This window comes from Pieris brassicae, chromosome 2 (assembly GCF_905147105.1).
Source record: "Pieris brassicae chromosome 2, ilPieBrab1.1, whole genome shotgun sequence".
NCBI lineage: Eukaryota > Metazoa > Arthropoda > Insecta > Lepidoptera > Pieridae > Pieris > Pieris brassicae.
Window position 1 is genome coordinate 4,284,623 of NC_059666.1, and position 16,712 is coordinate 4,301,334.

At 31.3% G+C, this 16,712-nt stretch overlaps 2 protein-coding genes across 2 annotated transcripts; one reads left to right on the top strand and one right to left on the bottom strand.

Moving 5' to 3' along the window:
• The first annotated feature begins 4,761 nt into the window (after positions 1–4,761).
• Positions 4,762–7,482, top strand: LOC123720210. The gene is made up of 4 exons (XM_045676748.1): positions 4,762–5,051; positions 5,158–5,339; positions 6,186–6,470; positions 7,295–7,482. Exons 1-4 carry the CDS (start codon positions 4,762–4,764, stop codon positions 7,480–7,482), a joined length of 945 nt encoding a protein of 314 aa, XP_045532704.1.
• Positions 7,483–9,481: 1,999 nt separating this feature from the next.
• LOC123720457 lies at positions 9,482–10,335 on the bottom strand. The gene has a single exon (XM_045677066.1). It carries the CDS (start codon positions 10,333–10,335, stop codon positions 9,574–9,576), a length of 762 nt encoding a protein of 253 aa, XP_045533022.1. The 3' UTR covers positions 9,482–9,573.
• Between the last annotated feature and the right edge of the window lie 6,377 nt (positions 10,336–16,712).

Genomic DNA, 16,712 nt, shown 5'->3' on the forward strand with positions numbered 1-16,712 from the left:
GACGAAGTCTCGCCGTCATACATAATATAATCACACTATCACCTATAATTTATGCCAATCATTTCACTTTCTAGATATTTGGTTATAATACTTTCCCATTAAGCCTCACTAAAGCTAGCTGAGTATCGGGATTACTATATATTAGCAGAAACAAGAATTTAGTTGTGTAAGGCAACCTCTAATACTATTAATAAAACACTATTTTTTATGAAAAGAGATGATGTTATTATTGAATAAATTAATGGGCTGTAATTCTCTTTGTGGTAAAAGCAATTCGTTATAACCAATTATACAATATACAGCGGCCATTTAGTCTTACTTTCTGACCACATCAGTGCTAATGTTTTTAGATATAAATATCTTGTTTTTTTTATATCTACCCACAATTGTTAAAATATGTACTGAAAATACTAAAAACTTTTGTTTTTATCTGAAATCATTATAAATACAAAATGTTAGTTTTAATTAAATATTGTCTCTCAAAGTCCTCTATATACTTAACCATGTTTGGGTTACATAACTAAATTATCGATATAAAGTATTTTTTTATTCACATTTAATTCTAAACGGACTGTATAATCTTAAGTACATTGTTATGAATTTAAATATAGTATTCAACGTGGTATTTACATTTCCTTACACGATCACGAAACACGCTGTTTGTGTGATATAAAGAGCACGTTTCAAATTAGAAAACACGATTAAGACTCACCTGCGTTAGTACTCTTTAACTCCGAATAGTGATTTCAATAATCAACTTAATAATAGGCAGACATCAATATTATCGAACTTGGATTGATTTGAGTTTTTACAAATTACCATAATGTTTGTTGGTATCATTACTTACATTTAGAATCTGTGCGGAGAGCACAGATCCAGAGAGAGAGAGAAAGAGACCGGGCGTGACGGTTTTTTAAACTAATACATTTCATATTTGCTACGCCACAATAAGATAAATATAAACTTTTATTTTTTTCATATTAAATGTCAACATAACAAAAAAGGAAATTTAGCAGTGTTGCGAACTCATATCTCACGACAGGGCCCTTTACACACCGACTGTAAGCTTTAAAAAGCAATTTGCATAGTCTCTCTATGAACTGAATTATTAGCAATCAATGACAAAAAATAAGGTTCGGTTAAGGACGATAAATATATTTACAATTTTAATATTTGTACGAGCTAATGCTGTGCATTTTGCTCAGTCAGGCTTTATTAGTTTTATAATCGTGACGATTTCGTAAATCGTCGGAGTTATAGTCAGTATAGAGATTATAGTCAGTTTTAGGCGCTCTCTTTGACTTACATTGCATTAATTCTTTACATAGCAATTAACATTTCATTATTTCGCTTATATTCTACCGTTACGTGAGTGGTTAGATAATAGAGTAAAAAAAATAAAGCACCCGTAAGATATTTTTATGCCTAAAATACTTAAGTAATGGATGGATAAAACTATATTTTGAGAACTTGACTTGACCATTTAACTACCTAATCTGTAGACTGCTACTGTTTAGACTAAGGTGGGACCAAGTAATAATAAACTTAGAAAATAAGTAAAACTCACTATCAAAATATATGCTAATTGTTTTATAAAGTACGAATTTTAATAATGACAAATTCCAAATTCTATGTAGACCCTTCAATATCCGTAGAATTCCGTAGATCCGTCATAGTTTTGGGAAATGCAAATAATCAATATTAAAGTATATTGGAAATACAGTACCGGCTTCGTGAAACCTCCACTTTCAGACACCCACGTTTAATCGCCAAGTATGTACATGAGTATTTTATGTACTAACAGAGTTAAATAGCTCTAATGATTCAAAATAAGGGTATGATAATCCAACACATTTTTGACGTAGCGGAATCAAACTTAGCGCTAGTCTAGTTCCTGAAATTAAGTCTTAGAGTCAGGTTCAGAGATCATTTTACGTTGTATATGACTTTTTTGCCAGAGATGTTTTCAAGTCGCCCAAACAAACGTAATATATTGTGCAATATGTCCTTGTGGCATGTGAATTCTTGACACAGAATTATATCTATGTCACTTCCTTCCTAAAGATTTCTCTCACGCACTCTTGTCCGGTTTGAATCAGCTTTTCTTTTTTAATATTTTGAATGGGAATGGAATGTTAAAAATGATTGAAAAATATAATATTTATGGATTTATTGTAACGTATTTAATATTAAGAGTTTAAAAGTGATAATGCGGTAAATTATAACGAACCTTAACCAGACAAACATTATATTTTGTCCTATTTGTTTTGTTTAGTATGTATAATAAAAGTGAGCGTTACAAGGTGGGGAGGGTAACATAAAAACGAAGCATCAGCAATTTGTGGGGCCCTCGAGGGACGCCAGTGAAAGTAGCATGACTGATGCTATACTTATAAGGTCAAATTATAATATTATGACACGTAATGACCACTATTCAAAGTATATTGCCTTTAGAAAGTTAAAGCCTATCAACGTTAGATTTTTAAATTTGAAAATCGATTTTGGAGGTCACAACATGTTTCTATGTGTAGTCAACATTCGATTTTTGAATTTAAATAAGAAAATACTTTGTGATTCTAAAATAATACTGGCAACCTTTAGTTTGTAAAAAAGCAAAATATTAACAATGTGAACTTGGTTGAACATATACAATATTATAACGATTTTTGATTTTGATAAATGATTATTTGCATCAAGCACGTGTTAATAGTCTACGGATATATTCAGTTTGTCATGGATATATCGAAGTAAACTATGGTTTAGTAGTTGATTATAAAGTCACAAAAGAAAAATATAATCAAGTAAAAGTGTGGCTTGCCCTTGACTTTGTAAGAAGACTCTGTTACCTTTAAAATACTATATTTACCTTCTGTAAAGCCCATGAATGCATCTGTAAACATTTATACTATCATAATTAAGTTTTTAAAACAACTGTATTATCGTAAAGTTGCAACACACATTACTTTGAGAATTATAATATAATAATAGTCCAAAATATAACTTTAGAAAATGTCATATAACTACACTAATAATTTATAAAGCATCCAATGAAGTTAATTAAGTAATAGTGCGTGTATATTATCAATACAAATTTGAACAATGGCTCTATTAGTTGTAAAACAAGAGAATATTACATCAGCCAAACAAAACTTTTACTTAGGCAAACCGGACGTGTAGGAAGAATATTGTCTACTTTCACTCCTTGACATGACGCCGGATAACTGGCGTAAGCGCCAAAGATAGCTTGTAGAATTATAGGCTTTCTTATTAAAACATATGGTTGAAATTTATTTATTATCTATGGCAATGGGACTCCGAATGAAGAGGTTAGAAGCCTCGATCATTCTCGAAGAATAACCAAATATTGAAAATGGTACGATCGAAAAGGCGATAAGTAAAAAAATTGTTTATTGAATAAATAAATGGAACATTATAATAAAACTTATTTTACAGCTTTTAACACGAATTATTTACATTACACAATATTTTGAGTACATTAATGAAAAAACGTAAACACGAATTTTGTATTTTCAAATGTTTATTTAATTTAAAGTATGCAAATGTTTCGTAAGGATATTTAACTGTACTTTTACCTTTAAATAATTGTAATTGATTTATCGACGTTATTACGACTGTATGTAGTGGCATAACAAAATGTTCCATGTGTTGGTTTTTAGTTACTGATAAGGTAGGCTAAGTTAGAATAATCATATTTAGGCAAAAGCTCACGAAGGCAGCTAGTATCAGAAAATTATAAGTGCGTAGAGGAGAAAAACACTTAAGAAGTCACATGTTGCCTCCGGCTGGTAGAAGACAAATCTTTGTTTTTAATTTATTTTATTATTAATAATTACTTAAGATATCAAGTAGTACAAAAAACTTTGCGAATAAAAAGAGTGGCAAAGAGGTTATTGCCAGTTCTTCTCTTCCGGTCTACGCACTTGATTTGAGAACTGGCAGTAAATGTAAAATTGGAAGCATTTCATATACATTTCTTTTTTTGACGTTCATAAGTGTACATTACCTATATGAATATATGATTTTGCCAGTTCTTATCTACCGTTCTACGCCCTTGATTTGATAACTGGCAGTAAATAAAAAATTAGAAGCATTTCATATACATTTTTTTTGACGTTCATAAGTGTACATTACCTATATGAATATATGATTTTGATTATGCTCTGCAGGACCCAACAGCCTGGTAACTATATATATTATGATTCACCCATAAGACTTCTATATTCTTAAATAGTATATATTTTTAAATATGGCAATTTAAAATCTCATTCACTTTTTAATTCAATAGTTACATAATCTGGTGCTTTGATAAAAGATATAAGAAATACCAATTTTAATAATTCACTTAAAATATTATGTAGATATCAAATAAAATCGTAGGCCTCGTTTTATACGTAAGCTATATGTCTCTTAACTCTCATAAATACATTATAAATTACCTTATAATACTCTACCCAGCTTCCTGCGTCATGTTCAGTATGTTAATTTTCAAAACATTCACTCATTATGCAAGTTAACGTAACATCTAATTTGAAAACGACCGAAACAAAATTGGCCACACACAATTTCTCTGCATTGTCTTTTCGTGGGAAGTACCCGTGACGGTCTACGGAAACAATGGAAGAGTTCACTCGTTCATAACAAGAAAAGTCTATAAAGGAACCGAGGTTCGGCTCGTAATTTATACGTAATATCTAAATCAGTGCAAACGGTTGGTTAGAATCCCGATGATAGAAAATCATAATGGCGAGCTTCGTCATACTAATTATAAGTTTAACTGGTGTAATGTCGATACAATTGCAGCAGGGCGAAACGATTCAAGAGAACAACATAGATAATTCGTTGAACCAGTGTTTAGGTGATGAAAGGGGTTCATCGGTCGGTGTTTGTTTTGGGAAGGAATTATTAACGAAGCTAAATAACTACGAGGAAACTGATTCTTTTAGTTTAGCGAACGGGATTTCATTTATCCGCGATGAGAAGACTCCACGAGACATTGGTGCCTTTCTTGACAAAGATCCAATGGATTTCCGGTATGTAGCTTATGGTGTGTTACGGGATCACCAGATATCACGTCTTATAACGTTTCAGATGCATCAAGAATCTGACATTTAATCAATCAAAATAAAATTATTTCAGGTCAATAATGGAAGACGCCAGCAGTTTAATATCCAAGCGATCATTACATTGGGATATGGGTATGGTGTATCCAGGATTAGTAATGAGAATTGGACCTACATTAGCGAATGGAGTTCTGGAATTTGTAATTGATCCGAGAAATAAAGATAGGGCTTATCAAGGACAAGGGGAAGTTACTACAGGTAATTATGTTTTTACTATATTTGAAGGAAATGGTTAAGCATAAAGCCATCAGCCATGCAACTTATATATGATATAACAAGAATTTTGTGCTTTCAAAGTTAAAGTCAAAAATCATTTATTCATATAGGTAACACAATGTACACTTATCAATGTCAAAAAATAAATATACATTAAATGCTTCTAATTTTACATTTAATGCCAGTTCTCAAATCAAGGGCGTAGAACAGAAGAGAAGAACAGTAAAGAAACTCTCCGCCACTCTTTTTAATCGCCAAGTATTTTTGTTTTACACAACGTTTGTAAGGAGCTGCAACCATTACACCATGTTCTACATGATATCTTAAGTAATAAATAATAATAAAATAAATTACTATCAAAGATTAAAACTTTAAATCTTACCATAGTCGAGCAATAGATTAGTGCGTCCCTATTTTTTTATAAATAATAATATTTAACACTACGTTATTACTTTTTGGTTAAAGTAAAGGGAACCTTATCCCTTATCCTAAAAAGTTGTAAAGTTCAATAATTTCAATAAGCGCCATCTCGGGGATTACGGTGAAACTAACTATAAATGTCAAGGCTTCGACATTGAACTTGCGTAAATGCGCCATCTATTTCAATTTAAACACATTATTTTCAGACAAAATTGTTAAGGTCAATAGCAGTTAATTGTAACTTTTTTTAAAGTACCAGCAGGAAAAGTATCAACTTCAATTGTTTATTTATAAAATGGCGATATAGCGAATAAATCATAATGCGACCAATACGCAAAATTCCAGTTTATCTATCTATCTCTATCTAGCTTGAGTTAGGAAATTAATTTAAAAAAAAACTTTTTTCAGGTCGGCTATTGGCGCGAAATCTTCTAGTACCATTCCTGCTTGGAATAAAATTTCATATATCTACATTGCTACCACTTCTGTTGGGTTTAGTTTTATTAGCGAGTAAAAAGGCTTTCTTGTTAGCCAAGGTGGCGCTACTTGCAGTGACTTTGTTTAGTGGCGCTGGTACAGGTTATGGTGGAAGTTACTTTGGGGGCCTTAACAATTTTGCTGGGCCAACCTTATCTTCATACGTCACATCACATGAAAATATCGGTCATTATCATCCCGCTGCTCCATCTGGAGGTAAAAATTTTCATGTTATTTTACGTTTAATAGGTTTTATAAAACCTCATAATAAATATATAATAAATCTCAATCTCCAACATAACTAGGAAACCATACAATTGCAACCACCTAATTTTTATTAATCAGCAATAAGGATTCACCCTTACAAGAATATAAAATAATATGATTTTAGTTATCATAAATAATTTGTCATGGTTATAGCTGTTGTTATGGTGATATATATATTACTAGCTGACCCGGCAAACGTCGTTTTGCTATGTATATTATTTAAAGGATACATTTTTTTAGTTCAATAAAAGTAACCTATATACCATAATAAAAATTGGGGTTAATCGTATTTTTGATAGACAATTATGGGTTGTATGTATTTTTGTATGCTATATCATGAAAAAATAAAAACAAAAAAGCCTGTGTAAAAAATAAAAAGTTTTTGGAGTAGCCACCCCTTATCTCTTAGGGGTTTGAAAGATAGTAGCCGATTCTCAAAACTACTGAATATGCATTAAAATATTCATAAACATCGGTCGAACCGTTTCGGATGAGTATGCGAGGAGCATTGTGACACGAGAATTATATATATATATATATATATAGATTATCATATCTTCTACCTTCTATATATTTCATTGTTCGATAAATTTTGCTTATACATGAAATCAGCTCGAAGCAAAAAGGTCACAACTTATGACCCAAGATTCCTTGGTTATAAGGCTTTGACTAGCCTAAAGCAAAATATGAAGATCTATCATATTTTGTCAGTCAGTGGACTAGGTATAAGCTTTATTTATTTAAATAAATTACGTGACCTAATAATATTTCAGGATACTACAGACATCCTCACCATTCGGAATATTTTTACAAAGAGCATGATGACTCCACAACTGGATCTCCAATAACACCAGACGAGCTTCGGGATAGATTGGAAAGATTATTTGTAACGAAAAAAGATGATCAGGACAAAATGCGAAATGGCCGGAAGTTTTCATGGACCCCAATAAATGGGGGTTAGAATTCAATACTTTTAATTAAGTACTAGTCAACTTTGAACGTTCTTGATATAATTTGTGTCATCCGTTCAGTTTAATTAAATTCATTATTTTTAAGATGATTTATTTTAATTTTAATTTTGCGGACACTGTAAATCTATATTAATAAAAATGAATCGCAAAATATGTTTCTATCTGCTGGCCCAATTCGAGTTTTTTTTTAAATTAATTTCTTGAACTCTGAGTAAGGTTTTAATGGAGAAAATTTTTTTTAAAAAAATCACGGAAAATCCTAAAAACCACTTTAAAAAAAACATATTAACGTTATACGAAGTTCGCGGGAGCCATGTCTAGCTATGGTTTCAGCTTCAGATTTTTGTCTTTTTAGCAGGGTGATCTGCCTCCTGCTGAACCAAGTAAGTGTTTGGGTCTCAGACCTGCTAGTTTCATGACCTTTACAATCAACAAGTAGTTATTGCACTATAAAAATCTATTAATTCGAACGCACAATCTCAGGGTTAAAACTCGCATGCTTAGTCATTAAGCTAATAAATGATAGAAATCTGTTAAATATATATATATATTGCAATATTGAAACCCTTTTTGACAAATTATTATATCGGTATATAATTCATAGTTGAATATATGGATAAACAGAAGCTAAGTAATTCTAGATAAAGGTTAAATTCATAAAATCGGCAGAAAATAAATTCTTACCACCAAATTCTGTAACTTTTTGATAACGCTCAATTTTATACCTTATACCGAACTATCGAAATAATTAAAATTACATTTAATATTTCATTGAAACAATATTAATAGGTGTATGACGTCTACAAGTACGACGTAGTTACTGATAACTTCCGGATATATTCCGTGCAAGTAAGACATTAGATGAATTTGGAATTTGATATATATGCGACTGTACATCATTCTTTACTTTCATCGTTTTTCTTCAAATACCACTAACTGTATCGTCGCGTGCGCATCTATTTGCGTGATCAAAGCTTTCTACTACTTGTATGTAACTGTTTCATACTTATATGCAATTTATTTATATATATAGAGTTTTTATTTTATTTACAGCATAGATTAGAGTTTATTGACTGTAATTTAATTATTATATTGTAAGCAGGGCAAGGACCCGTTTTAAGGAACATAAATTGTCTTAGCTGCCTTTTGTGTTTAATAAATATTAAAAAATTGTAACAAATTGAATTAAAAGTACTAAAAATTTGAGTTAGATGGAAAGATATATATAATCTCATTAGAAACATTGTCTCATTGTCCTAATTACCATCCCAGCTAATTAATATTTGTATAAATTTGAATTGATTAGTCGGTTAGTCAGTCAGCATAGTTTATTGAACTTCAATAAAACGCGGAAATAACTTGCAAAAATGTTAGATTTCTTGTATGAAGAATTCAATTATACTGTATATGTATACTGCTTACTACATTAAATATGAACAATTATTATATCTTATCAATATTATTTATTGATATTTTTATTAGGGTTTTGTTTATGTTCTATGATTTCATATGTGTTCAGGATTTAAGTATAGAATTTTCAATTTTGGAATGAAATAAAACCAAAGTTAAGTTTCAATTCCCTTTTTTCGCCATATCTGTCCTCATACCCTATTAAACTAGAGTTATTGTATTACAACAAAACTTCAAATAAATTATTTGTTAAAAACCAAAATACTTATAAAGGTACTCGCGTAATTACCTCTTTATAAATAAATTAATTACTTATACCGCACCGTAACAAAACTTAGCATAATCTTAGTCTATTTTTACAAAATTGGACAATCGGATACGAAATAGGAAAATGCACAGTACCCGTCGACTAGCTTACAAAAAGTAATAAATAATTTACTATAACTAAACTTAATACATTATATCTTGATTTTTGGTGCAAATATAACAACATCATATACTTATATACATGACAAACTTATACAGACTTAATTTAAGGAAAGCGTTAATAAAATAATCTATAAACCAAAAGTGTCGTCTGATTTTCAAAAATTTCTCTATATCCTTTATATTGGGTTATAAGCTCTTGAAAGCTCTATGCCATATCGTATTTTGTAACGAGTCGTAAGCTATTAATGTTTAGCATAAGCTCTGTAAGCTCTATCTTGAGCAGCGGCCTCATCTTCTACACTTCTTCTGTAGTGACCTCCAGGCCCTGTAGAGTCGAAGTCACCCCCGTAATGGGACGCTGAGTATGTGTGCGTTTGAGACACCTGGGGATGTTTTACGATCTCGTATGTTGTTTTCTCATGAGATTCTCCGCCAGCAACCAGTTTCTTCAAACCAATAACGGCAGACAGGAGAAGCGCAATCTTTCCAATTAACAAGGCCTTACCCGCGATGATAGCAATTGCCTGGAATGCCATAGCCAAGAAACCTCCCTTGATCGCAAGACCAGCCATAATGGGTCCCATCATCTTCTTAAGCTTACCTCTTGCTTCTTCAAATGACCTGCCAACATCAACACTGGCCAAAGTTGGAGATATAACCACGCGATGACTCTGCAGCAGCTTTGAGGCTGATAGCTGAAGTAGCTTGTCAATGTCATCAGACCCTAAGGAGTTCAAATCACCTTCAGGTAGAGACGGGAAGGCTCTTCCTTGATCTGATCTTTGAACTAATGATACCCCTTCAAATATGGGCAGTGTCTCCATCCTCGCTGCTCTAAACATTAGCTTTGTTGCCTGGATCTTGAAGCACTGGATAATCTCCTGGGACTTCTCGCAATTATCGTACATCCTTCCGAGGAGCTTTAGTCCTGCTCCGAAGGTGTCTGCTGAAGCCACAGCCAGCATAGCACTGAAGCACAGGACAACAAGCCCGCGGTGCACCATTTTGATTTAATACCGCGGATGCCCCGTTCATTCAACGCCACCAATGACCAGCTTATGCCAATGCGCCTATTGAAATGTGTAGAAAATACATGAACACTGGCATTTATCTATTTTCACCGGGAACTGCATTTATCTATAAATCTTTTAGAGCGTGCAATCGTTGCATCGTATAGTCGTGCACTGAGGCGTGTATGTATATGTTCAGTTTTGTGCCTGTGTGCATATTGCGGCTATGTACTGGTCACCTGTGGCTGATCTTGAACACTGCACTTGGTCATTGTCAAGGTTAGCTTGTTTTTAAGACTTTATACAAAATTACTGGACATTTTTTTACATTTCTTTAAGTATTACTAGGCCGTTTTCGTCAGAATTTCTCATTTCTATGATCTTATAATACTTTACAAAATGCAAAATAAGAGGCACGGTGAATGCATAAAAACTTAGATACATTTCAAATTCTCCAATAAATCTAGTTAATAATTATGTCTGTTAAAATATTCTATTAAAAGTATTACATATTTCTACTAGAATTTTTTTCTGCTCTCAGGTTCTTAGAAAATCTCTTGTTTATGTCCGGTAGCAGTTTTACTAAAATTTTATCATCATTTCAGTTTTACACATTTATTCATTATTTAACGAAACACTCACGTAACCTAAACACAATACTATACTTTATAATGCAAATGAATTACATACGCCAACACATATACCACGATTTTATTAAAACTACGTATATCATACTGAAAAACTGAACTGAAGTCAATTATAAAAATAAAGTTCTTTTGTTTATATGAATACAAACGCGATACATGTCGAATAGCTCTGATTTTTTTTTAATGACTATTAGTAACTTTTGGTGAAGTTCCTCTTGTTTTTGAACACATTTTTTTTAAATAGAAGCAATTTACAGAAGTAAATGTAAATTAAAAATCTATATATATATATATATATATATATATATATATATATATATATATATAATATTCTCGTCTCACAATGTTCGTTCCCATACTCCTCCGAAACGAAATTGTTTATGCATATTCAGTAAGTCTGAGGATCGGCTACTATCTATCTTTCAAACCCCTAAGTGATAAGGGGTGTCCACTCCAAATTTATTTCTTTTATGTTTTAGACAAGTCTTGTTTTTATCTTTTTATGATACATCATTCAATAATACATACAACCTAAAATTTTCACCCCTCTACTATCAACCCATATATTTTATTTGTTGTCCACGTTAGTATGTACTAAAAAGGTAGGCTAAGTAAAATCACATTAAGGATAAACGAAGTTCGTGGAGGCAGCTAGTATTAAATAAATTTTAAAATCTGTTATTGACTGTAACATTTACGGGACAATTGCTCTTATTAAGGGTAATGTAGTCTAATTGATTCGTGGAACATCCGCTACAGAAAATTTTCTTTTTCAAACAGCTGAACCGATTTCATTGGGAATTTCCACTTTTATTTTAGATAAACGACTTACTATAGTCAATGACATTTTTAGTAAGACGAAAAGGAGTAGTAGAAGAAGTAAGGTCTGTGTTAGCTTATATAAATATCAGTGTAAATGCAGAAATTTGACAGACTTAACAATATATATTGTAGCTCCATTCACGTATCTAAGTTGACATAATCCAACACAAACGGTTATATAATAATAGTTATTATGATAGATAAATATAATATTTATGAATAGAATAATTTAAAATAAACTATTATTTCTAATGTTCATTCTTCATATCCAACAGTAACATATATGATTCATGTGTTGCTTACATTTATCTAAATAGAGGGCATGTTTCAGCTTTTCTTAAATAAATAAAAACCCCGGCGCGTTTATAACTGTGTTTTGTTTGTTAAACTTTCTTTATTTTTGTCGTAAAGAATTTTTTTCTCCTGTTTTGGGTTATTGTGATGTCAATAAATTGTTATTATTATTTATATAGCACTAAATATAGACACAAAAGAACAATAAATGTTAATAAGTTTTAAAATTTATGAAAGTGAATTAATAATAATATTATTTTATTATAGTTAAAGTTAACTTGAAATTAAAATATATACGGTTAGTCCCATTTTGTACAACTGTCTACTATGAGTTTAGCAAAGTATAAATAGTATGATATATATTTTGTATATAATATACAATTACACTCTGTTCTGTAAACTGAACTGAAACGCCAACTTTCTACAAGTTAATGTTAAAGAACGAAGTTAATCGGGATCTGTAATCCGCAATGATCGGTGACTGATGTAATTAATCGTTCATTCAATTATGTAATATTATGCACGCGACACTGTGTATATACTTTGCGATATATAGCTTAGATAATAAATATAAAATAAGAAGTATAGCACTATTCCATGCAGTGTACAATAACTGTCTGAACAGTTTCGAAAATATATTTTTAGAAACCAGATTTCCTATCTGCATCATTTTTACACCATTTTTTATCCTTATTCATTATAGGCAAGTACATAAGTGCACGTAGATTATTGCAATATTGCTAATAAAGATTTCCACGTTTCTATACCTTTGAACACATATATATGTTTAATAGAAAGGAAATTTATCTGCTTGTTATACACAAGACCGGTTGAGAATCACATCCTAAGTACTAGCTTAAAGCATACGAGTTTTATAAATGTTTAAAATAATCTCTTAAAATTATTAACTTTTTTGTAGACTCTTAGCCGTGGGACACCGGCGCTAATTAAAGATGTAATTTGGCACCTGGTAGACAGCTCCGGTGACCCCAGAGCTGGTGCTTTCCTCATTCAACGAATAAGTATCCCAATACAGCGAGGAAATGCTGACTTTAAGGTACTGCCACATTTTCTAATTATCCATTTTTAATTATTATTATTATTACTCCTATTAAAAATACAATAGTTCCATATTACTTATGTTGAAAAAATATGGAGGAACCCCATGTCTTTGTTGATCTGCTCTTGTTGAATAAATAAAAGTGATTGAAGGGATAATAATACATGCCTAGGAACCACTCAAATGTCATTGTTGCAAAAATGTTGATGGGTTTCGGGGTGTCAAGCTATATAAGACCGCGTTGATACCACGTATCTTAAAAATCTACTAGAGAGACTAGCATTATATATTATTTCAATAAATATCGTGAAGAATAATATGTTATGTTATATGTTCACATTATGACTCGTAATTAGGGTCACATCACATGACCTTATAACATCGTAGTCGTTACTTTCACAAAATAAAACATCTTATCCCTTACTCCGAGAGTACGTGACAAGACGGACTAAGTATATTGTAAGAGCTTTTAAGTTTTTTAAAAGGTCTGAGATCAAAATAACTGTTATTGTCTAATTTAAGAATATAGATTTAATTGCGTTCATTGATTTTCTTGTGGTAATTATAAAACGGACCTCAATCTCTTTTTGAATATTTATAGAAAAACCATTTCATTTTTGTTAATATTTATTTATATATAAAAATGTGACACTATAAGATACACAACAATGAATTATTTAGGAAAAACAAATTACATAATAAAAAAACAAAAAAAAATAAGTTATTACTACAGGCACTAACAAATAATGATTAACTTTTACGTATACTAAAATCCCTTAAATAAAATCGTTTTTTACTATGCTTGGACGATCAAGCCTCTACGATTGTGTCCGTAACTAAATATAGCCTATAAAAGAAAGTCACGAGAGAACTTTTTCTCACTTAGAGACGAGTAGAATAATTGCTATATCTCTTTGTGTTTGACATGCGTAAATTATGGGTAGCAATTTTATCTAGTGTGTCGTATGTTAATGTGAACAATGAAATTGTCTCGTAGTGATTTAATATTTTATATGTCTCCAACATGAAAATGTGTCTTCACTACCTGCACTTCCAGTAGCAAGTAGTTTAGTAAAAAATACCTGTAATCCACACCATATTTGTCAGGGACACCATAATAATAGAGGACCTAGTAGGATAGTATAAGGTGCTTATAGTAAGCAATAAATAAAGATAATATACCAAAGCAGACCAGTATGAGGTACTATACTAGATCAGCATCAATTCATCTAGGAGAAAGTAATTACTTTTCTATGGAAATGTATTTTACAGAGGTTAATTATACTTTATAGCTGTAATTACACTATGACTGACGTTTTCTTTTTAAATGATTCGTAGCGAATACGTTAATTTATATCCGACCATGCGTAGATCGTAGCAAAGCGTAGCGGAAACGCTACGTATCACATAAGCGTTATGAACTTTCCGTAATATGTAATTATACATTTAAATTAGTTAAATAATTCGTGGAGTAAAAACTAAAAACTTTTTGCTTTAATTTTCATATTTGTATTTTAAAGATTGTAGATCAAATCCTTACTAAACAAACAGATGTGTTTTCCCCAAGATCAAGGCTATGGATCCACTTTGTATGTCATCCACCAAACCACAGAGATAATAATTGTTATACTAAAAACGTTTTCATAAACATATATATAGTTAGCGTGTTTTAACAATATAATAATAAATACTAAACCTTAAAAAAAAAGAAAAAAATGGCTATAAACGTATGTATCGATTTATAATTTAAAAATGCGAAAACTTAATATTATTTGTAGGATACAATCATAAGTAATTTGCATAAATATTAAGAACATAGGCTACGATTGCTTAATAAATTATTGTGCCCCGAGGGAAAAAGCAAAAGGTATTTCGAAGGCTTGAATTCAAACCTTTTACATTAATCACCCGCTTTTCCCGCCTTGGAGTATCTCTTGACTAAGTATAAATCTTATAGCTATTACAGACTCAAGATTTAATTTAAATATTTTAATGAAAATTCGCAAATTTGTTATATGATACTTTATCATAAATTTATGCTTTTTATTTATTAAGTTGCATATTATTCATGTTAGTTTCTTTTTCCATTAATTATTATTATCGGGGTATTAAAAAATCAAAAGTTAATTTTTTTTTTAAACGATTTTATTTATATAAAAACTATTTTTAGAGGTGTTCGAATTTCATCCTAATTCAAGTCAAACGCAGTCACGGGTATCACTGTTAATATCTCGGTCAGTAACGCAGTAACGCACTATCAATATAAACGATTTCTTATGAAATTCACCCACTTTTGTATGCAAATGTCTGTCTAATGATCATTTGAATCCGGGAGGTGTGGCGAAATAGGAAATAAAATTTAATCAAGATAAATCTGTATATCCCTATTTCCATAGTAATCTGTGTCATATTATAAGGGTAATTATTGATACAGTATTTTGATGAGCCAAATATAAATTTTGTAAGACGAAGGTTTCTGATATTAATGTAATGTCGTATTTTTTGGAAAAATAAAGTACAAATCTGATCTACAATCCTCTTCTACAATTAACCTTCTCTTTCAGGATTTAATTTCATAAAATTCCTAAAATTAAAAGTTATCGTATCGTTAGTAGAAGATCAATCAAATAATTAGTTTTATTTGAAAAATTGTTCCGTTTCTTACGTAAAAAACTGCCATACTTTTAGCATTTTCGTCTTCAGTTCGTCTCTATGGCGTCGGTCTTGAGCCTCGTTTTTCACCTCGTTCCAAGTCTTTACGGCTCTTGTTTCCTCATCTGCAACTGTACGTCGCCAGGTTTGCGTGCCACGACGGCCACTCTTCCGCATTCCTTGCAGGTCCCAATCAAGCGCCTGCTTGGCTTGATGATGATTGCTGATGATTGGACTCTCTTTGATGTGACTAAGTGCACTTGGCTATTGCTTCGCTTGATCTGCTGGCTTATGGGGTTTCCCCAAAGATGTCTTCGTGTCAGTGGATACCCAGCATAAAGTAACCATATACATACTCATTAGTAAAATGTAAAACGGCCACCTCAGTTAACATTATTGCTGTCGGACAAAAAAAAATAGATTCAAATAAAGAATTTGACCTCGAATTTTTGAAAATAGATTCACTCTTTAAACTAATTTATTGTACGATAATAATCTGATGATAATAATCATTTTCTTTTGTCAAATTAATTAGAATAGACCGGAAAAACTAATTAATAACAATAAATAAACTTTTATAACTGTTTAATTCCGCGTCGTTTGCATGCGACGTGCTAACCCACGGAAAGTTACTAACAGTGGATGTGGTACTATTTAGTTTAATAGAACTTAAATCTAGAAGAGCTTCTTTGTATGGGGCAAAGAAATACGAAATTGTACTTTAATGACCATTCCGACATCCATGAGGTAGTTTACCAAAAAGGGACCTTATAGTATATGGCAATACATTTGTTCGTTCTCGTTAAACATTGTTATGGATTTATTCCATATGTTAAGTTTAATTTGGCTGGGTTTGGATTTCTTCATTAGTTTACCTAACAAGTACTTATGTAAAA